We start from the raw sequence: 24,582 nt of genomic DNA on the forward strand, positions 1-24,582 counted from the left end.
AAACGCCTAGATTTATTTCGGAAATTGTTGAATAATTTGTTTTTGCAACTATTAACAATAAACATTAGCAATGTAACGTACGTACAAATATACTTATCTCTTATTTAAAACAGAAAAATATAATTTTTCTTTATATACAATTATAGTACAAGTTTAGATATATAAAACTGTTAAATAAAAATTTCCGGATGTGGTCCAGATCAGATGATGCTGTGGATAATCGTGATAAGGATTATTTCAACGATATGATATACATTCGGTTTTTTTGTACATTTGGGGTTATATCCAATGCTCTTTGTTGTAGACGATATCCCGTAGATCAGGAAGTTATCCTGACGCTTAGACATCGTCTACAAGAATTTCCGAATATACTATGTTTTTTGTATATATTCTTGTATTAGTGCTCGGTTTTCTTCATTTGGTTTTATCTTTCAATAAATCCTCATCTTGCTCGCAAATAGACTCCTTACTTAAAAATAACTTTGTGTTATTTCTCGATGTTTCTTGACAAAGCAACATATAATTGACCATGACTGAATACTGTAGTGCGCAAATATATTCCAACTTTATCAAAAGATTGACACTCAGATCTGTTTATAGTCATAGCAAAACTTAATCTCATCTAACGATGGTCTTAGATCAAGTCGTGGCAATAAGACGATTCTACCAGAACATTTACCACACGGAGAAAAAAAACAGTAGCGTTTACTGAACCTAGTTAAGTAAAGCAGTTCAGTAGATGCTACTGCACAAACTTAGTAAAATCTACTTGACTGCGTGTGACAGCGAAGAGGGACGGCGCACCTAACCTAAAAAAAGTATACTAGTATGGTGTAGCGTGAGACACGAGAGACTGAGAGAGAAAGAAAGAGATATATAAATATGCAATATAATGTGCAATGTAAGACGAGACACAAAGAACGTCGGATCTGCGCCAATCACCCTTCCCTGTGCTCATAACTTCTGTCTGAGGTGCCTTCGCGGCACAGTCGAGCATGGCCTTCTTATATTATTATATGGCCTTATTTTGTTTACAAACCAACTATGACTAAGGCTATGTCGAACATAGTAATAATATCTATCATGCAATTATTATTTACAAATTGTATTTAGTACTGAAGTTAGTTACCAAACTGTTCATTCAGCTGAAACTACGCGAGCGACTTCACTTAGATTTACTTAATAGCCGTTACTGAAAAATTTAGGTTACATTTACCGAAATTTTGAGTGAGCGCAACGTTTTATTTTTCTCCGTGCAGTAATGATTTGTCCAACTAATAATCTCATGAAACAATACATTATTTGAAGTTTAGAATTTCTGGAATATAGTGTGTTGTATTTTGTGCTTATACACAAAAATATAACCTACAAACTAACATACAAATAATTTTTTGTAACACATGCACGATTTCTGCGTTTCTTAGATCTAAAAAGCGACCGTAATGTGACCTTTTTTGACCAGCCTAAGTATAATAAACTTAATAAAAGTATTTAAGAATTTTACGTAAATCTTGTAGAGCAATATACCTAATACTAGAGATCTCATTTAAGATTTATCAATAGGGATGACTATAGATAATTGATAAGAATGTCGGAATATTAGAAATGTACATAAGCTTTGAGAATCAAGGGGCGCGGTAGCGCCCCTATGGCAAGTATACGTTCTTTCTACACTGTGCCGTCGGGGAGCAGCGCGACCCTATTATACTTTGAATTTGCTTTTTAACCTTAATGCGTTTTATTGTCTCTAATGAGTTCTTGTCTGATGTCTTTGATCCTTATGTTTAAGTAATGTATCTTGAAGATTTTAATGAGAACTTTTTAATGATTATAATATTTGCTTTAAAACTTTCTCTTTTAGCAAAATAATTATAATCGAAAATTAATTTGAGATAATTTCTTTAAATTTTGGCTATGCGATTCTCATCTTTTTAAGTACAATAATACAAGAATATGTCATGAGATAATAGGTTACAATAAGGGTATCTTCAGCAATCAGTGCAATAAGGTGGTAAAAGAGTGTGAGAGAGAAAGAGAGATAGATATGCTACTATACTCTGCCGCGAATGTCTCTAGAACATACTATTCATGTGCAACTCTAATGGTAAAAGAGTGAGAGAGGTGTCCACTAAGCGTCACTGCCTTTTAGGAAACGAATCGCAGTTGCAGAAAGCCGAACGTATGGAGTAATCATCTATCCACACGAATATTCGGAGGAAAGATGGCCAGATTTTTCAGGCTAGAAGTTGTCAAAAGCCTTTATCTAGTTTTTTCTTGCATCGTTTACGAACGTGTATCAGTGTTTGTTAGAAAGAACAAAGGCACCACGCAGCAGCAGAGTACGTCCGGCTTTGTGTAAACATTAAAATATAGCCTAAAACAGTGGTATTTTAGAGCTGCTTGGTGCGCACAAACTCTCGCGAATCTGTCTACTCTGCTTGATTGTGCGTGATTGTGCATGATTGTACGTATATCAAAGAACCTTTGTGCTACCGCTAGTGTGCCACTCGACAAAATTAATGTGTCTAATACTTAAGCGCCGAACACCTGCCAAGACTCGACGCAAGCACTCGCATGGATCATCACAAACACGACGTGTGAATCCAGAGAGTAAACAGCAGCGTGCTCTATGTCAGCAAACATCTCATCGCTCGAGCTCGACGAAGACCCCGTCCCCTGCAATGCCGACCTCCAAGTCTATGGTTGTTCGACTTGTACTCCAGCCTCCTCAACGGCAATTATATGCTCTCTCAAGACCTTATACGCTTCTTTCTTGGAAATGAGTCAACAATGAACGACAAGGTCTTCCTCTTCTTTCGTTTCAGCGGTTTCGGTTAGCCCTCACATATTAGTGCAGCAGAGTTCGCCACAATTGGCGAGCGCCGCAACAACGACCAGCAAACGACACTTGGCACTTAAGACCATCCAGCCGAAAACAGCGCGTAAGACAACGAGAGCCCGAGAACGAGTTTGCGACGGAACGTCTTATTAAGTTCGAGGATGAGGAGGAGGCGATAGACGTCAACGAGAAGCCGACGCGGCCCCCATAGATCGGCAGTGCCGGAAGTCTGACCACCTCAAGCTTATAGCATACTCGTGACACCTAGCCACAAATCTAAGCCTAGCACTGCTACCCGCCAGCATCATCAAGACCCTCACGCCCTAGATGATCAAGGTTTCCCTATAGCAACAGCAGCAGGTCCTCAAAGACAAGATATGCAAGATAATAAGGCTTTTAAGAGGTCGTTTATCTGTCGAAGTCATTTCTTCTGAACCTTAATTAAACTCATTAAACAGGTATGAAATCGGTTTGAAAAATACCTTTTACAATGTTAAATGTTGGCAACTATAAGTTTGGTCTCCGACCTAGTAGAAAATAACCCAACAGTTGATTATGGTTGGCCAACGAACCTGCTTAAAACGTAACTTTGGCCAACAGTTTACCATTGATAAGCATTTCTATCAGGGCATCTTCATAAATCAGTAAATTTGTCCAAGAATTCTATTCTAATTTCTCCTTCAAAATTTCTGTATATGCTTATAAATATACGTTATGTTATTAATCTAGTGAAATCAGTTATACAGGGTGACCCAATTTAAACGGGCACCGCTCATAACTCGTCAGGGACAGCCACAATCGAAAAAATGGTAGAGACCAAAGTTGTAGGATATCGAAGGGGCAACCCGATGGTGACCTTGGATTTGACCTTGAACGCGTTTTTCAAGGTCATTTGAAGGTCAACTTTGGATTTTTAAATAGGAACCCCATTCTTTTATTGCGGGAATGGAAAGAGCGGTAAATTTTACGTTCAGAATGGTATGTTCGGTTGCGGCACTGAAGGTCATCGCAAGGTCATGCAGCCAGAATGAAACCCCGCCTACGTAATTCCTCTAGCAACGCCAAATTAAAAAAATTGGTAGAGATTAAAATTGTAGGATATCGAGGGGACAACCCGATGGTGACCTTGGATTTGACCTTGAACGCGTTTTTCAAGGTCATTTGAAGGTCAACTTTGGATTTTTAAATAGGAACCCCATTCTTTTATTGCGGGAATGGAAAGAGCGGTAAATTTTACGTTCAGAATGGTATGTTCGGTTGCGGCACTGAAGGTCATCGCAAGGTCATGCAGCCAGAATGAAACCCCGCCTACGTAATTCCTCTAGCAACGCCAAATTAAAAAAATAATATTTTTGGCGGAAGGCCGAGTGTGAGACTCTTTCGACAATTTTCGGAGGCTATTTTTATTTTTGCAAATCGAAAGTTCGGGCGGCAGGTACGGCGCGGGGCCGGGGCGCCTGCTTGAAAATCATTCGTGAGTTAAGCGTCGTAGGGGAAGGTTCGACGGAGTCGCGGTGGCAAGACTGAGCGCGGGACTTATTTTAAAAGGCTTATTTCGGGAGCCATTTTTATTTTTCGCACATCAGGAGTTCGGGTAGGTAGGTGGCGACCACCTAGAGGAGTCATTCGCAAGTTAACCGTCGGAAGGGATCATTCGGGGAATAGCGAGACTTATGTTTGGACGCTAGCGAGGGCTCATTTGCGTCTTGGCCGCTAGACAGAGACCATCTAAGAAGGGATTTCATCTCGGATACAAAGTAAAAGTAAAGTTTGAAAAAAAATAATTTGACCTTGAAATGACCTTGTAGGACTGGCTCAAATTCGAGGTCACAATTCTCCCCCCCCCCCCCCTATACAACAACTTTGGTCTCTACCACTTTTTTTTAATTTGGCGTTGCTAGAGGAATTACGTAGGCGGGGTTTCATTCTGGCTGCAGGACATTGAGATGACCTTCAGTGCCGCAACCGAACATACCATTCTGAACGTAAAATTTACCGCTCTTTCCATTCCCGCAATAAAAGAATGGGGTTCCTATTTAAAAATCGAAAGTTGACCTTCAAATGACCTTGAAAAACGCGTTCAAGGTCAAATCCAAGGTCACCATCGGGTTGTCCCCTCGATATCCTACAACTTTAATCTCTACCAATTTTTTTAATTTGGCGTTGCTAGAGGAATTACGTAGGCGGGGTTTCAATCTGGCTGCATGACCTTGCGATGACCTACAGTGCCGCAACCGAACATACCATTCTGAACGTAAAATTGGTCTCTACCATTTTTTCGATTGTGGCTGTCCCTGACGAGTTATGAGCGGTGCCCGTTTAAATTGGGTCACCTTGTATATATGGGACGGCAAGTGTGCATTAAAATAATATTTTCGAAAATTGTAACCTCTTTTTTTAATAACCACTAGTCAGCTGATCTTATGTCACCTGCTGAACTTTTATGCTTGGTGCTTGACATATATAAAACTGATTTCACTACATTCATTAACGTATATTTATAAGCATATACAGAAATTTTGAAGGAGAAATTGGAATAGAATTCTTGTACAAATGTCCTGATTTATTAAGATGCCCTGGTAGAAATGCTTATTAATGATAAACTGTTGGCCAAAGTGACGTTTTTAGCAGGTTCGTTGGTCAACCAGGGTGGAGACCAAACTTATAGTTGCCAACATTTTACCTTGTAAATATATATATATATATATATATATATATATATATATATATATATATATATATATAACTATACATGTTTATAACATGTATTAAGATATTATAATGAAAATATATAATACATATTTAAAATATATAATTTATTGTAATGTTTGTTTAAAACATCTATTTCATTATAAATTATGGTTTCTTCAAAGAAATTTATATTGTTTGATATTAATTTATATTTTCCAACTAAAAAAATTCATGTGAGTGATCTTTGCATAAAGAAAATGATACATAAAGATTTTCGTCATTTCATATTCACAAACACATATCTTTAAAAAAAAGATCGGCACAAATAATTTTTTGCAGCATCCCTTTTATCAGGTCAAATCTGTAGATTATATCTTGTGATATGCATGAATAGATACAGCATTCATCATTTCATGTTCACAAACAAAAAACTTAAAAAAAATTATGTGTGCACAAACGATTATTTACCGCATCCCTTTTATCTGGACCAAATCTCAAGATCACCTCTGATGATGTATGTATAATATACACGTATATCTATGTGTCGCATATGATTTATAAAATAATTCAGATTAAAAATACAAATAAACATATTTGCTACATTCTGAGAAGATTATTATTTACAGCATACGACATATCTGGACCAATCTTATTATGTTGTATGGTATATTGTAACCAGGTGCGAAATCGGGTAGATTCGCGCATCGTTGAAACGCGACGTTGCGCAAGAACGAGACAAGATTCGGGGCCTCGCGTATAAGTCGCAGTCCGTCGGACAGACAGATAGCTTCCGGCCATAATAGCGAACGCGTCAGCTCTCGTGTGTGAGACTGACTACATCGAGCGACGACCGATAGAGTGCAAGAGGGTGAGAGTTTATAAGATCGCGAGAAGAAGACGTCCCTGCTAACTTCTGCTTCCATAGGAAAGGACGACCTGGCCTGTCGATCGGCGACTGAACAAGAGGACGTCGGCTCCTGCGAGTGAGCCAACAACACCACCGGCGCAGAGTGTGTGTGAGTGTGTGGTGCGCGCCTACCGAAAACGGCGACAGCGAATAAGTAGGGCTGAGCCCTTTTATCTTTATCGCGTCCGCAGTAGCAGCGGCTACAGCTTTGCGATTTGGTGCAGCGGCAAGTTTTCGTTTGCGCGCATACATTTCACGAGATACTCTCCATGTCGAGTCGACATTGATGTGATTCGGCGCACATTAGTAAAGAGACAATATTGGCCGTACAATATATTATTTTGTTATTTTATTTTAATCGGGACGCTTTATTTTCCCGAGTTGTTCTCTCCCGTTCCCTACGTCCTTATCGCGAATACCGCCGCCTCCGCGGGCGTTGCAACAAGCGGTTGCAACGCAAATGTGAGAAGCCGGCTCCGCACAGGAGAGTGCGGAGAGATAGCACACGTGCGAACCCGACGTTCGCGAAGCAGCTCTTGCAGCGAGCTGCGTTGCAACGCGGGTTAATCACAAGCGTCGAGAGAGTTTTGCGCTGCACCGAGGGATTGTGATCCTGTCGGATATTGCCGAGTTTTCCCCCGAAACCGAACCCCGTTACAATATGTATACATATATATTATTAGTAATTAACTACGTAAAAAAATGACAAAAATATTTAATTTTATAACTATATGTGAGTAGTGCTGATTTATGTGAAATGTTTTATGACCAGGTTACTTTTTGTAAACCATTTCTTATTAAAAAGTCAACTAAATCCAATTTTTTTTCCTTTGGTTGTATAATGTATTTATGTTTTTGCCACATATTTATAATTCTGGGATGATTTACTAGTTCTAGTAAATATTTACAAAATTGCTCATTTTATTGTTTTAATATAGTGTAAATTTATCCTAAGAAGACAAAGATATGAGATCTGTTTATGACCCAATGGGTTGCAACCCTTATTTTAAATTTTATAGAAACTATATTTTTAGTTTTTTTCATGTTTATAAAAATCAGGGTAATTGCTCAAAAAAAAAAAAAAAAGGGGAAAGCATTTCTGTGTGCTCCATTCAACCATTTTTAAATATCGTAAACTATTCCTTAAAGTAATAAATTGCATAAAAATGATGAAAAATTAGTAAAATTTGGAGTCGGTTTTCAGCCCTTTCAAGTGGATGTCAGTGCAAAAGAAAATATGTGTCCCTTATTTTGTTTCCTCCTAAAGAAAGCTTTGTAATAGTCAAATTTTCGACTCTCTCAAAAATAGGTTAGAATCTATTTTGAGGTTTGTACAGTTCGAATCACGTGTTTTTACAAAATGTCCGTATGGGTGTGTGTGTGTGTGTTCCGCAATATTTTCGAATTGAGGCTATGAATGTCTACAAAATTTAGCATGTATGTTTTTGAATTCTAAATTAGGGAAAAGAAGTTATTTTTAATTTTGCCAGCTAGTTTTTGTTGTATGTTCGTTTTCTGAATTTTTCAAAATAATAATAATTTTTCTTTACGATCAATCTTGATTGAAAAAGCGATAAATATGTATATTTATACAAAGATCGATTCTTAAGTTATTAATAAGTTGTTTTTAGTAAGTATGCATATGATTTACTCTCTGCACATTCTAGACTGCTAGATGACTGGACGACCAGTAAGCATTGAAATTATCATTGTAAAATGTACAACAATCCTAATTTGTATAACTACTAGCCAGCAAATTCTATTTCCCTGCACTAACAAAAATTAGGTCTTACTCGAAGAAGAATCGATCGTACTATAGATTTAAGAAAAAATCCGCTTCGTTTTGAAATAATTCTTCTATAATTAAGAGGAATTCGCTTGATTTTTTATTTATTTATGATTCTACTCATTTCTTTGCACAAGATGATTCGAATCAATTTTAAAGGTTCAGATTAGATCACATAGACTCACAATTTATATTAATCCTAGCGCACGCTAGATGTTAGAAAATTCCTCTTCGACGAGGCAGCTACTGATTGGTCGGACTTTTGCTACACGATTATTTGTGGCTAAATTTGAATTTAAACTAGTGCAGCTATCTCTTTACACTATCGCTGGGTTGCGATTTCATAGTTCTTTCAGCCTAGTCGTGCTCTACAGTCGGTCAACTAGGTAAGCAAGGGCCTATCGGTGCATAATTAACCTGCATCTTGCAGTAAATCAGCGGAATTAACCTGTATCCTATGAATAACCTACACTTACGCGGTCTATAACTTTGCTTCTCTAAGTTACATGTGGCATCGTCGAATTGCTGCTATGTCGTTTCTAAAAAGTCCCTCCATGAGTCGCTGTACTTTTTGGCGCTTGGTCTCACAATTCATTGCACGGTCTTGGTCGGTTCGCATATACATTGCACGTATGAGTGCATAAATGCAATCACGCAGGCATTATAAACATGTAGACCAGTTACATTATAATATATACACTATGTCCTATGGATAAAGTAGCACATTACAACTCAATTATGTAGCTACTTTGTTTGCTTGAAAAGTAAAAACCTATTAAATTATTAAGGGGTTTTCAAAATTTTTGAAGATATTATAGTTAAGGCGTGACAAAATCATTTCTACCCACCATTACAATAAAATCAATTGTTAACTGTTCATTAAAACAAAATATCAAAATCATTACATCATTTATAAATATCTTCTTAAGAATTATTTTGTAATATAGGTTGACATATGGTCATTGGGTATAATGGCTATTGAAATGATAGAAGGAGAACCACCATATTTGAACGAAAACCCTTTAAAAGCATTGTATTTAATTGCAACAAATGGAAAACCAGATATAAAAGAAAAAGATAAATTATCAAGTATCTTTCAAGATTTTTTAGATCAATGTTTAGAAGTGGAAGTGGAAAAGCGATCATCAGCTTCTGAATTATTAAAGGTATGATTCCAAATCTTTAAAATTGTAAAAGTATGTATAAGTAAATTTTAATTAGCAAATGAACCCTTTTAATCACACATATACACAAACATACACACATACTTAAGGGTTATATACACACACACTCACGTACACACACGCACACATATATATATATATATATATAACTTTAAGGGTATTTTTATTGAAAAGGTGAGAAAATTTAAAAAAAAAAGTATATTTATGTCTATAGTGAAAAATGCTTCCCTGAAGAGCTATTAATTAATTAATTTGTGCTAAAAAAACAAAAATTGCCAAAATTGACATCTTTGGCTCCCTACCATTTTGGTGAAAAGTAATTTAAAAATCTGAAAAAATTCAGGTGCATCGGAAACTGTTTCTGGAACATATTTACCGTGAGTTGAAGAAGAAAAAATTTTTGATCTTCGATTTGACAGAAAACCTCCCATATATTTTTTTTTCACAGAATATATATATACATATATATATATATATATATATATATATATATATATATATTCTGTGAAAAAAATATTGACAGCAGCGTTCGTTTTTTTATAATAAAAAACAAAGGGGTTTGCAACCTTTTGGGCAATGAACCATACAAAACTTATATATTAAATTCTGTATCGAAAACCGCCTCATCATACATTAGCAGGCTGATTATACTGTATATTAAAACAATATTTTATTTATTAGACCTATAAATTTAGTTGGAGGAAGCTACGTGCCAATAAATTAGCAGCGGTTTTTATTTGTCTAAAAGTGTTCTTGATTGATACAAAATCCGGCGATGACTGAATCAAATTAAGAAAGATTATTTTTATCATAGAACGTTTATTTACAAAATGATGAATTTGATTTAGTCATCGCCGGATTTTGTATCAATAAAGAATATTTTTAGACAAAAAAGAATATTCTATAAAATAAACAATAAAATTATATTAAAATGTGTCTGGTAGTCTCCGGCTATAAGTTCACTTCATCTCTTAAACTACCCCTCCTTAGTGGTTAAGGTAAACCTGAAGTAGACCGGAAGCTGACCGAAAGTAGATCAGAAGTCGACCGGAAGTGAACCGGAAGTGGACCGGAAGAAATCGGAAAAAATACAAAATGACCCAGAAGTGACCGAAAATAACCAGCAATGACCCGGAAATATACCGAAAATATCCAGCAATGACCCGGAAATATACCGAAAATGAACAGGAAGTGACCAGAATGATGTAAATTTGCTGAAGTACTTGGAGACTACCAGACACATTTTAATATAATAGAGGATTTTAAATGAAACCGTTCGTGACCTTTAGAAGAAACTACATTTAATCTACCGATAGTATAATTTTTCATTAAATTTTTTTTGCCATTTTTTACTCTTATGAAAAATATCAAATTCTGGAATATTTATGTATTCTATAGATTTTGCAAAATCATCGACTTTATTTAATTCAAACCATGCTGTTAGTCGTGTTTGATATTTTTTATTGCAATTTTAATTTTATTTACTTCAAATATTTTATATTTCTACTCTGGTAGAAACGTTCGCCAGCCATTCGCCAACAGCGGGCCAATTTTATGAAGTCTGGTCAACAGTTCTAGCAGCTATTGGCCAAAAGACGCAATATTTTGTCACGCTTTTACACTAACCATTCGGAAACGTTTACTCAATTTTAAAACTCGTGCAAAAATATAATAAATCATTAATTCCTGCTTAAATAATTTATTAATATGACTTTATTATTAATAAACAAGCATTAGATCAAACAATAATATGGTTTTGACCATCGTAAAATTAGATTTTGAGCGAGTATAAACTTTCATATTTCGGGGTTCTGTGAAAAGGTGTACGTACGAGTCGCTACGAGTGACTATAGTGCGCATGCACGGCATCAGCTACACAGCACATATTTGCTAATACACACAGAGCAGACTTCTAACAGTTCAATTTGGTTGGGCAGCGGTTGGCAAACGCCGTTGGTCAACCGTTGGCGAATGGGCTATCATGGTTGGTCTATTTCCTACCAAAGTTGTTTTTATCATGTACAGACATATTTTCTACTAAATGACTTCTATAACAAATTTGATAATTTTGTAATCGCCAAGCTGCTTCCATTCAACTTAAATATATACCATCAACATAATGTTTAATTTCTAACTCTATGGTAATTGGTTAATGCATCTACATTATAACATGTTTACGGGAAACATTTTTTATGTATATCCGATAGTAAAAAAATAGCCATGGCGTGTCGTTTCTAATTACGAATTCGGCCAACGGATCGCCAACTGATGCTGAATGTTTCTACCAGGGAGGAGGAACTTTTTGACACGCGATAATTTTCTAATATACTATAGAAGGTAAATCAAGAAATATATTTTAATCATAAATTTTAATATGTTATCGTACCTGTCCTTTTTTGGTTAAAAAAACCCGTATTTGTACGGCGAATTGAAAACGATTAATAAGGCGCAAGATATCTGAACAGGTCACTGCTGTAGTGTGATGGCAAGCATACAACTTATGAAGACACGGTGAGAGACAAGTTCGAGCTAAGCATAGCAGAATCCATGAGCCTTGACTGGGCCTAAAAGTTGCAATATTAACATCGTCCATTCCAGCAAGCTTCGTAATGACCTTGTATGCATACTTGGTTAACAAGAAACGCTGTCTTCTTTGTGAATAGTTCATCTCCATTGTATCTTGAGAAACTAACGTATAGAAGAAGGCATTGTATTCTTTAGCAATAACTCCAAGAAATATTTTATTATATTATATTTACTACTTTTTATGAATCGCACTCTTTTTACTTGTCGACTTTGAATTATCTTTGTAGCTCGCGGAATTTGACCCACTCGCTGAGCTTATCTTGTCTTGGAGAACCACCGTGTGAAGAAATTTGACTCATTGGCTTCTGGCAAGTCAGAAGATGTATCTGCGACTTTATTCACTAAAATCGTATTAACTTTTGTGTTGTACTTGAAGTTTTGCAAAATTTGAATTCTTTCACCCTGAAAATACATTTATAAGATATAATCTTGCTCAATAAGCTGAATACAATAGATAAAGTATTTTAGTCTTATTAACCATAATAAACCATCTAAAACCATGATTACCCACTCTTGCTCCTGCAGCTATTTCATTGTCTGTTCAGCTTCCCAAGATCATTTTTGTGTATGCACTATCTCAGATAAGTTGTAATTGAAATTTTACAACCCATTGGTTTATCTTTGGCCTCACTAGTAAATCAGAAAATTGTATAATTATTAGCAGCCAACCACATTTTGAATTGCCGCTTTCATGGTTCCACTTTCCTACGCCAGAATTGCATAAAACTAAAGCTCTCTTTTTTACTTTATTACATGCAGTCACACCTACTAAACTTTAGCAGCACCTATGAAATTAAGCAGTGATTTAGTAATAACTTATAGCATATGCCAAAAATGGCATTTTATAAACCAATAGCATACCACAAAGCAATATAATCACACCAGATCTTGAACGATTATTTCCAAACATTTTACGTTAACTTTTCTCTTGATAAGGGCTTAAAACAATAAATAGTTTCAGATCATTGCTGAAATAAACGAATTTTTATATGAAATTTGCATAATTGGTACAAGATGAGAACAAAAAAATACTCCCTTAATATCTTTGTTCAAAGTATCATTACGATCATCACACTTTGCTAACAATGGATGCTCTAATTCGATGCATCTCTTTTCAATACCGTCAATTTTTGCTTCTCTTCATTCACGTCTTTTTTATTAACTTTTTCTTCTACTTTTTGAGTTACTGAACCATTAGCAGGCAGTGTGGTGGCACCTGCTACAGCTGATTGTGGTAGAGATAATCCTTCTGAATCAGTTTGGATAATATATTTCAATTTTGTTCACTGATCTAAAACAGAAACATTTATACTCATACCATACTTACAAATAAGTATTTTTGTGATTAGCGGATGTTGTCTCAAATGATTCTTTCATAACCAAGAAGATTCCATTTTAATCAAACTTCTTGACTATTCTAAATACAAATTAAATCTTCTTGGTTATGGAAGAATCGTTTAATACCAAGTGGATTTCGTCTTGGTCCATATTTGAGACAACATCCGCTAATCACAAGAATACATTTTTGTGAGTGCAATAGAAGGACTCTCAATCATGATCTTTTCATGTTTTATAAAAATATTCATCATATTTTCAAGACTAATTTCAAGAGAGACTCAAAGTATAGACGTAAATTCACCGCACAAGCTCAAAATTCAGTTTTTCTCAAAAACGCCAAAAAACTTGCTATTTGTTCTTTCTCTTTCTAATATAAAAATATAAGTTGTGAATAGTTGTAAATAGTGTGATATTAATACCAGTGACTAAAACTTAATTGATTAATAAATATTATTCTATTCATATAAAAATAGAAGATAGCTTCACTGATAAAATATGTAAGTAAAATATAGTTATTAAATTCGTTAAATATTTAAAAATTATTCTAAGAATTAATTAAATAAATTCATAGATTGCGAATTGGGTTATCACCCAAAAGCAACAAAAGTTCCAGAGTCAGTAGACTGGAGATCAGAATTTGGATCAACTTATACTGATCTTACCTGTGAGTGGATACAATAAATAAATTACAATTACAATAAATAAAAAAAAATAAATGTTACACTATAAAATATTCTTCTAGCTATTTAAAAATCATCCGCTAGTCTCAGTAAAACATCAAGTGATAGCTATAATATCACAACTTTTAGTAGGAAAGTGGAACAATGAAAGCGGCAATTCAAAATGTGGTTGGCTGCTAATCATTATACAATTTTCTGATTTAGTGAGGCCAAAGATAAACCAATGGGTTGTAAAATTTCAATTACAACTTATCTGAGATAGTGCATACACAAAAATGATCTTGGGAAGCTGAACAGACAATGAAATAGCTGCAGGAGCAAGAGTGGGTAATCATGGTTTTAGATGGTTTATTATGGTTAATAAGACTAAAATACTTTATCTATTGTATTCAGCTTATTGAGCAAGATTATATCTTATAAATGTATTTTCAGGGTGAAAGAATTCAAATTTTGCAAAACTTCAAGTACAACACAAAAGTTAATACGATTTTAGTGAATAAAGTCGCAGATACATCTTCTGACTTGCCAGAAGCCAATGAGTCAAATTTCTTCACACGGTGGTTCTCCAAGACAAGATAAGCTCAGCGAGTGGGTCAAATTCCGCGAGCTACAAAGATAATTCAAAGTCGACAAGTAAAAAGAGTGCGATTCATAAAAAGTAGTAAATATAATATAATAAAATATTTCTTGGAGTTATTGCTAAAGAATACAATGCCTTCTTCTATACGTTAGTTTCTCAAGATACAATGGAGATGAACTATTCACAAAGAAGACAGCGTTTCTTGTTAACCAAGTATGCATACAAGGTCATTACGAAGCTTGCTGGAATGGACGATGTTAATATTGCAACTTTTAGGCCCAGTCAAGGCTCATGGATTCTGCTATGCTTAGCTCGAACTTGTCTCTCACCGTGTCTTCATAAGTTGTATGCTTGCCATCACACTACAGCAGTGATGTTGGGGTATCTAAGCTGCTTATTGACCTGTTCAGATATCTTGCGCCTTATTAATCGTTTTCAACGTTTTTAAATTTAAATTAAAGTTATGTATAAGACACGACTACAAGAATAATGTAACAAATAAAGTAATATTTTATTATAAAATAATGTAAATTCAAATGTTATGAAAGTTTAATAAATATAGAAAATTAAAAAATTATGTTTAGAAAATTAAGAAATATTAGAATTATTATCCAACCACTTTATAACTCTACTATATTGTTTACTAATAATTTGGAAATCTTCTGGTGTATTAATGGAATGTTTATTCATATTAATATACAAACTTTCAGAAATTAATCTTTTATATCTATTGCTTTCACGGTCTAAAATATTTACATTATTAAAATTAAAACTGTGATAATTCTGTTGTTGATTGACAACAATACATCCAAAAAAAAAGATCTTATTTTATAAGTGTTTTTATCATTCAATAACTCGCACATCTTTGACTTATCTACATTCATACATACTTTTGATAAGGTCCACCACCATGGACAAAACGTTGCACAAGTTGAACAAATACATCTGATCGACGGCATTTTAACCAAATAGAAATTTGATCCAACGCAATCTTTTTGGAAAGGAAGTCGATGGAATGCAAATTTGACCGAACAGAGATTTTATCAAATACAATTGCGCCGCAGCTCGCTTCAACAGCTGCTTAGCGAACGTAATGTTCACATGTGCGATCCTTCCCCACTCTCCTGTGCGGAGCCAGCTGCTCAGATAAGCGTTGCATTCGTTTGTTGCAACACCCGTGGAGACGACGGTATTTATGGTAAGGATGTAGGGAACGGGAGGAAACAACTCGGGAAAATAAAACGAATCCCGATGTACTATAAAATGAAAGAAATAATGTATTGCCCGGCTAATCTTGTTCCTGCACACCAAGCGCTAAGTCATGTCAAGAAATCCGTTACTCAGTATCAGCTGAAGCCGCAGCTACAGTTTATACAACGCAAAAAGAGCTCAGATCTACTTATCTGTAGTCGCCGTTCTCGATAGGCGCGCGCTACAAACAACACACTCGCGCACTTTCTGCGCCGATGATGCTAATTGCTCACTCGTAAGAGCCGACGTCCTCTCATCCGGTAACTTCCATCATAGAGTCCTGCGCTACTTACTCACAAACTTCACTCAGCTTATTTCTTACAGCATCAAAAGCACTTTGTGCAATCGGTTTATAAAGATCCAGGATGCCACAAAGGGTATACAATCCAGCATGTTCATGGCCAAGTGCACGCATAGCGATAAGACTTCTCCGATTCACTTCACATACATTGCCTTTTAGATCTACTTTTATGCTGGAGTTGATCGCACTCGTCTCACTATACTGTTTACACACAACACATCAGTTTCAAAAGCAAATCCTAGTATGCTTACTCACTAAAATGTGTATTGCTGTGACAAATACCACAACACAAAACTTTTCGAAGTTCTGGATATAGAATACTCCCATCGATGATTCTATTTCTCGTAGAACAAGCATCTGGAACTGTTCATGTGCTAATATTTCTTGCAGATGTTGAGTCTTGGACTCTTCTCAACTTAACTATCCCTCCGAATTTCATAAAATGCTTTTGTTCTCTTTCTGTTAGATTAGAAGGTGGATAATAATAAACACTGAGGTTAAATAATTAAGTAAATATGTATTGTAATGAGTAAGTAGAAGAAACAAACCCTAGCTAAGTGGCAAAGACGATGGGACTCCAGTGAAAAGGGGCGATAGACCCACCGCCTCATACCACGTATGTTGGCTGGACCAATAGACGATACGGGGAAGTGAATTACTACCTTACGCAGTTTTTGAGCGGACATGGATACTTTCGAGTTTACCTACACCGCTTTAAGATAGAGGACAATCCGAATTGCCCAGTATGTTTGGAAGCAAACAAAGATGAGGAGCATGTCTTCTGTGACTGTTCGCGATACGAAATGGAACAAGAAGAACTCGAGTGTTACCTTCAGTAAGAAATAACGAAGAGAATAGAAGGGAAGGACAAGGCGAAACAGCTGAGTAAAACTGTTGCTAGACGAAGGCCACTAGGTAATAGATACGAAACGCTCCTCGCCCTGATGCAGAGGAACGTAGGTCACAGAGTTGAGCTCTCACCCCCCGCCCGATACAGAGGAACGTAGGAGCTAGGGTTGAGTATCTCTAAGTGCTTCTCAGACCGATGCTGAGGAACATAGGTGTCGGGGTTAAGTCTGTTCAGAGGATGGCTGGTCGATGCTGCTCGAAGTAGACGACCGGACGATGCAGAATGAATAATACAAATTTGATCCTAAACCCCTAATCACTTTGGTCGATGGGGGATGTATGGGAATGTTAGACTTTCTCTCCCACGCACGGTCCCCTCTACTCCTCTCTTCGCGCTTCAGCTTAGTCGCGCTCTCTCTTACTCATTAGGCCATAGGTCCGAGCTACAGTCAACGGCTAAACTGCAGTGTTGGCTGTACACGCGCGCGTCAGCCGAAGGAGGAGAAATTGTTTTGGTTTAGGGTAACTCTTGTGAAGCGTCGAAGTTTATGGATTTCTTTTGCTGGCTTCATTTTATGAAATCTAAATCTCTAAAAAATTTAACTATTAAAAAAGTAAAAGATTAGGAAAGTTTGATATATTCCGCAACGAAATGGCAGGTAAAAAGAAGCTGAGATCAATTAAACAAAGTCCAGTTTATTATATTTAATCATAAAGAAGCAACAAAATTTTTTTTGATCAATAAAGGGCTTACTTAACCTAGAGTTAAGTTATATGATAATCCTATAGAAACAACTCTCAAAATACTTACCACGTAACTTACCATGCCCTTTTTATTGAACTTATGGTGTTTGAATCACGATCTCATACATATAAAGGAAATTTAAGTTGTTCATTAAAAACTACGGAACGCTTCACCTAGACGTCGACATCAGCCAACCTGTTCACCTAGATGCCGTCATTGTATAATTTATTTACCTAGATACCAAAAACTACAAAGCTCTCCACCTAGACGTCATCATCGGCTACCTTGTCCACCTAGGCACAGCCCTTGAATGATTTATTTACGTAGACACCAAAAACTACGGAGCGCGCCATCTAGACGTCGTCTTCGACCACCCTTTACACCTAGACACCGCATTTGAATAATTTATCTACCTCGACACCAAGAACTACGGTGCGTAGTTCTCGGTGTCGACGACGACGTCTGATTATGCACTAATCAGACGTCGTCTTCGGCCACTCTGTTTACCTAGATGCCGTCATTGCATGATTTATTTACCTAGACACCCAAAAATACGGAGCACACTACCTAGACCTCTTTATCGGCTACCTTGTACACCTAGACACTGCCATCGAATGATTTTTACACCTAGACACAAAAAACTACGGTGCGCCTCACCTAGACATCGTCATCGGGCACCTTGTCTGCCTAGATGCCGTCATCGTATGATTTTTACACCAAAGCACAAAAAAAACTACGGTTCATTCTACCTAGACGTCGTCATCGGCTATTCTGGCTACTGCTACCGCGCTACTTGATAATTAATAAAAAAAAAAAAAAAATGAAATGAAAATGAATCACACCCGTAGTCCAGCTGGTCTGTATATGTGTGATCACATAATTAATCCTGCTTGTCTGTATAAGTGCGTGGGAAGCAATATGTGCGGCTAAATACACGGTCTTAATACTAGCCGTGTGTGTCTAACTACATGGTCTGAATATGTTGGGCTGAAGAATCGCAAACGGATCTGAGTATTTTTGTAGAGACATGCTTGTTTTTTATAAAAAAAGACGCTTTCTTGTCAATGTTATGTCCTTAACATATGAGAGTTAAGGACATAACATTGACAGTAACTCTACGGGTTGATTTGCTTTAAAAGGCAAAGTCGTTTGAAACCGCCATCTTTATGTATTTTTAGTGTAAATCCAACACTGAGATTTATAATGCAAATTAATCTTCCCTTAGTAGTTAAGTAGGACATCACTCCGATCGTTACGATTGTATCACGGATTAATATTATGTTAGACTTTTGGAAGATGCGATTGACTTTTCGTGCAACGAATTGTGATAAGAGAAAGAGAGAAATAAAATATTTACTAAGGCGTGCGGCCTGTGCGTGTGTATTTCACTTATTTTGTGTTTTGTTCTGCTTCTAACCTGCTCTGCTACCAGCATATCCTCTCAGTTGGGCGTCGGCTCAGCTTCCAAAGCGAATAGATCTCGAGTATGAATGGGCGCGTCAGAAATTAAGAGTTTAAGGATCTAAATGTGCACTCGCGGTTAAATTCTCAATTAAGTTTATTCAAAGCAACAAGATTTTGTTTAACGCTCGCTGACAACTAACGCATGTATTGTAAAGCAATTATAATTTTCCTCAGGAACGACAAACGACAACTTCAGTATTCAAAGTCCGATATGATCGAAAATATTTTAAGTCTCTGCACGATCTAAAATAAGTCCCGACTGAAGTTTCGCGTAAAAGTTAAAGTCCGATGTGACGTACTGGCTTGGATTTGGGCAGAGCTTCCGCGCTGCTCTAATTTTTAATAAAAACTGCACACTCGGGCCTTGTGCCCTGGGCCTTTTATACTTAAAATCCTCCTTGCCACCCCCTTTGCATTCCTGTGTCTAGTGTGTGTGAGAGAGGAAGGACGGCCAATCAGGAACCTCTAAAGCTGCATATTTCCTCATATGGAGGTTGCTTATCTCTTTCTTCTAGTTCTTCTAGCCTCCTCGCGGTTCCCATTTGGCGTATAGGAGTAACTATGAGAGGATTGTTTGACCAATGAGGGGGCTTGCACGTTGTAGTCAAGTGCGGCGCACCTTGACCTTCAGCTTGCGCGTGCATCTTCTATCTGCGCTCTTCTTTCGTTGATAGTCGCCTTCTCCTTCTCGTAGCGGCTGGATTTTTAATGCACAGGGAAAGCGCGAGTGCCCCCCTCCTGTTTCTGCATGCACTCTCCTCCTTTGTTGACTGTCGCCACCTTTCGATTCTGTATGTGCGTGTATGTGTATGTAATAGCGTCCGGATTTGATTTTTCTCTGATTTAACTTAAGCTTGCCCTCATCGCATTTTATAATCTTTAATGATTTTATTTATTTCTATTCGGATTTTGTCACGTTTTTGTTTGTATTTTTGATAACGTTGTCGTCTCTCGTTTCTATCTTTTAGTTCTTTTAGTTTTAGTTTCCTTATCGATATTTAATTTGAAGTTTATTTATCTTATCTTTTGCTGCATTCTAATGGGAAGGGTGTTGGTTGACTAATTTTATAATATTTAATCTTAATAATTCTTTAATTGTAAAAATATTAAAATGCGAAGGAGTGAGCATTTCACACAATATATTGATCAGAAATCATAGTTAAGCATACACATATGATTATACGCCAAAAAAATTTAGATACAATAATGTAAATATTCGTATTTATTGAATTAAAAATTTAAAAACCCAATATAGAAGTAAAACGCGCCTTCGTGGCGCTACTGCGCCACTTGATTATATTAATCCAGAAACTTTGTCACTTTAAATTGGATATATTCTTTATGTCTATCAATAATTAAATATTAGACAACCTCTAACAATTAGCTGTAGATTGCATATCAAGAATCGAGTATAATATTAAAATGTTGAATTCAAGCATATGGCTATCATTTAATTGACGTTTAGAATTAGAATAATTTCCAATTCCTTTTAAAATAAGTACATCTATAGTATCATAAATGTATAATAAATTGTCATACAACAGCAAATAATCTATTTCTCATCTTCATTTTTATGAGGTATATTTCTGCACTAATTAATTCGTTTAAGTGAATTGTAGCATACATTTTTCTTACCTCGTTTTCAAACGAATGTCACATCGACAATGACGAATTGACGTAAAAAACATAACAAAAGGATTTCAATGTTCTCGCGAATGATAAATAACTATATGCTGTGACGAGCGAACGCGAATTTGTATTTCGCGCGCTCGCTGCATCGAGAACATTGTCAGCAACCAGAGACCACCTGCTAAAGGAGTCCATCCGGGCCAACACCACCTCGAGCACCCGGGGTACCCCAGCAATGTCACTGCTTTGAGCAAAAGGAACGCCTTCCAGCTCATTAGGATTCTCCCCGTCGGTCGCAGGCGGACACGCGGAGACCGAGCAATCGACGCGCGCACGGACATCGTAAGTTTATGTCAACAGTTACTGCACGATTAACGGCATATCGAATCGGCTGCAGACGCCAAAGCCGAGGCTCCCTGCCACCGAGTCGTCGGCTCGTCTTCAGCACGAGCCGCGAGTGCGAACCCGTTTTCTCGCTCCACGCGTTACATTGTATCAACATCGTGAGAGAATATAATACCTTACAATAGAACACAGACACATTCTTCTTTATTTCGCGACCTTATCGTGTCCTTCCGACGAACCCGATAGAGTAAAGCCGGTTACATCGCGCTGCGGCTACAGAGCGCGCGCCTAGCCGGACAACCGGAGTTGGCATTGCACCGACGGCTAACGTCCGTCGCCGACTCCAGCATCATCGAGGGATAGCCATGCGAACAATAAAGAGTGAGTTATTCCCCTCGTTGACGTGACAGCATCTTCGCAGCTGTCGCGCTGAGGCCCAGTTGCCCCGTGACAAACTGGCGCCTCAACGTGTAAAGTTTAGAGGGGCGCGAAGCATATAAGCGTGCGATGAAAGTTTAATTCCAAGCGCGGATAAACGGTCAAGCCGTATTCGTCGCGGCGCGTAGCAACAGCGTACACAACGCGCAGCATGCAGCGGCGAGAGGACGGCAGCGAGCAAGCGGCGCCGACGTAAACAGCGTTTGTTTACATCACGCGTGAGCTAGCGCAGTAGCGGCACGAGCCGGAATCTGTATAGTGTAAGCGCTACCGCACAAGACTTGGGGGGGGGGGGGGGGGGGGGGCTTCTTCCGATGTTTCACGATGAGTTGAGGTAGGCCTAGTGGCAGGCCCACGCGATCACAACTTCTTCTAATGCCACGTAGTTTTGAGCGGCTTGCACTAGTGACTTGATTGAGCTTGGCGGGGAGGAGGTAAGGGTAGCGGATTCTTGGTCGGACACCTATACAGGTGTATGAGAAAATCGTTGTATTATATAATAATTAAATAGCTTACCTCTAGGAGTATACTGCTTCAATATTAAATATAATTGATTATCGTGGGTAGGTATTTTCAGCGACAAATAACTGTACTGGTAATATATCGTCTAGATACACTTAAAATATTTATTGATTTTACCTAATACGTAGGATACACTCTTAGAAATATTCTGGTAATAATTGTCATAAAATAAAACTGTGTTTCGTAAATGATTAATTCTAGTTGTGCGCGTGAATACGGCACCGCGCTATATAAAATAAGTTTAGTCCTAAGACGCTACTATTACAACTGTACTCGACCGACTGACTACTGTCCGGCTAAAAGCGCTTGCGCTGGCCATCGATCCCTTTTTTATTTAGTTGGACTGTTACTGCGGCGGCTGATAACGCTGCCTCGGTGATTTGTCGCTCAACGCCTTATCCTAACCTATTAAGAGGTCAAAGTTCTCCAGTCGAAAATTGAATTTCTACGGGTGATTCATTCGTGACGAATTGTGTCTCGGACACACGTGTCATTATTATTTTGCACATATAAATTGTAATTTCGGAGATCGGTGGTCGCGGCTTAAGTTAAGGGCTAGCGATTCAATTATACAAGGCGTTGTATGGGATTATTATTAGTAAAAATTGAAATTTTTGCGGAATATTACACTATTATAGTCTTTTGCGTGAATTTTCCGGGCGCGCAGAGCGCAAGCACGTCTCGCACGTGCGCGCCACGAGGAAGAGGTGGCCCGGCACAAAATGCTGCAGAGCGCGGAATACCTGCAGAAGAACAGAACAGAGGAACCGCGCTTCTTTGTCTGCGGATATCCGGGAGTACGACGATCGCACCAGTGCCCGGATTGCAAGCGCCACAAGAAGATCCTGGCGTCGAAACCCTGGGACTACAAAAAGAAGTAGTGCAGGATGTAAAAGACGGGCAGAGTATTGAAGGGAATAGAGTACCTTAGTTTTCTACAATCACGGTGTTTTTCTTTCATCGAGACGATCCTTCCTACCCTTCCCATACCCTGTTTACAGTTTCATTAGGTCAGGCGTGCAACGAGGTTGCAGAGCTGCTCCTGAGATCTGCGCAGCGTCTGGAAGGGGGGTGTGACGAGCGAACGCGAATTCGTATTCCGCGCGCTCGCCACGTTGCAGAGATCTATGCACAGATCTCTGCACATTATTTTCGTAAGGGTCAAGTCAATTTATCTCTATTATCACCATAGTAACTATCTATATCAATGTCTTGGCTAATATTGCCTACATTTGTTATTGCAAATCTTTTCATTGGACTAGATTTTACTTATTTTATTTTGTTTTTATTTCTGCAACAAATTAGGAGATCAACTATAAAGACTAGTATGTATATTGTATCTTTGGTTGTATTGTTTATATATTAGTATTAATCATAATTATTTCTCATAAAATTAATGTTTTCAATAAATTTGTTAAAACAATCGTACCAAGCTCTTGGAATTTTTCTGAGACCATAGAGTGCTTTTTGCAGTTTGCAATCTTTATTTTTTCCTGTTTCATAACCTTTTGGTTCATTAATATATTCCTCTGTTTTAAAGAAACTATTCAGAAAAGCTGTTTCTACATCCATTTGTTCTATAAATAAATTATTTTTTCAACAATAAGGCATACATTTTAAAGTTTGCTTTTTACCTACAGGTGAATAAACATTATCAATGTATTCATTTTGTTGGGAACCTCTAGCAACTAATCTAGCCTTATAAACATTGTTGTTTTTCTTTTCGTACATCGATTTTACATCGATAACCTTTTTATATTTTGTCCTTTGAACAATTTGCCAAGTATTATTTTCCTTAAGCTATTCATTTCCGAGTCCATCGCACTCTTCCAGTTTTTACATTCATTTAAATTTAACGCTTCCTCAAATATATTCGGTACATTTACATTAATGTTATTTACATAAATATAATGCGTTACAGGATTTCCATATCTATTTACAGGACTTCCTTTCTTTTTTTGGATTTTCGTTTTACATCGAAACTTTCTCTACTTTGATTTTGCTCATTATATGGATCATCATTATTTTCAAGGCTACTTGGAACAGTAGTTTCATTACCCCTACTTGACTCGAAAGTTAAAGTAGGAGTAAATTGATTTCCTAGTGAAAATATTGACGTGATTTTGTGATGTACTAAAATTACGCATTTCATCGTATAGTTTTAATATGTGATTTGTGACGTCAGGTTGTTTAAAACGTTCACCACTCTTCGCGGTCCTATGCGCGTAAATGAATTTAGATTTTAGTGAAGAGTAGTTCTTATTTACTGATCTGTGACGTAATTACAACGACTGATCATAAATAGAAAGTTTTATTTTATGTTGTTATATATTATTATAATAATAGAGGTCCGGGATACCAGTTAGTGGAAGAATGTTACAATAATAAAATTTTGTTATTACGTTTTGATAACAAATATAAATATTTTCAACAAATAGTTTTTGAGA

General features: G+C 37.1%; 1 protein-coding gene across 23 annotated transcripts in view; it reads left to right on the forward strand.

Moving 5' to 3' along the window:
* Positions 1 to 24,582, forward strand: part of LOC103316326 (serine/threonine-protein kinase PAK 3) — a 271,885-nt gene that overhangs the window by 235,717 nt on the left and 11,586 nt on the right. For all 23 annotated transcript variants that reach the window (XR_004345306.1, XR_004345308.1, XR_004345307.1 and 20 more), the window contains one exon: positions 9,171 to 9,389. Coding sequence is in view for 20 of the 23 variants with exons in the window: in XM_031930175.2 (XP_031786035.1) it covers positions 9,171 to 9,389 (219 nt within the window). In the remaining 3 variants the exon portion in view is untranslated. The remainder of the gene's footprint in view (positions 1 to 9,170; positions 9,390 to 24,582) is intronic.

Source organism: Nasonia vitripennis (assembly GCF_009193385.2).
Source record: "Nasonia vitripennis strain AsymCx chromosome 4 unlocalized genomic scaffold, Nvit_psr_1.1 chr4_random0010, whole genome shotgun sequence".
NCBI classification, from domain to species: domain Eukaryota; kingdom Metazoa; phylum Arthropoda; class Insecta; order Hymenoptera; family Pteromalidae; genus Nasonia; species Nasonia vitripennis.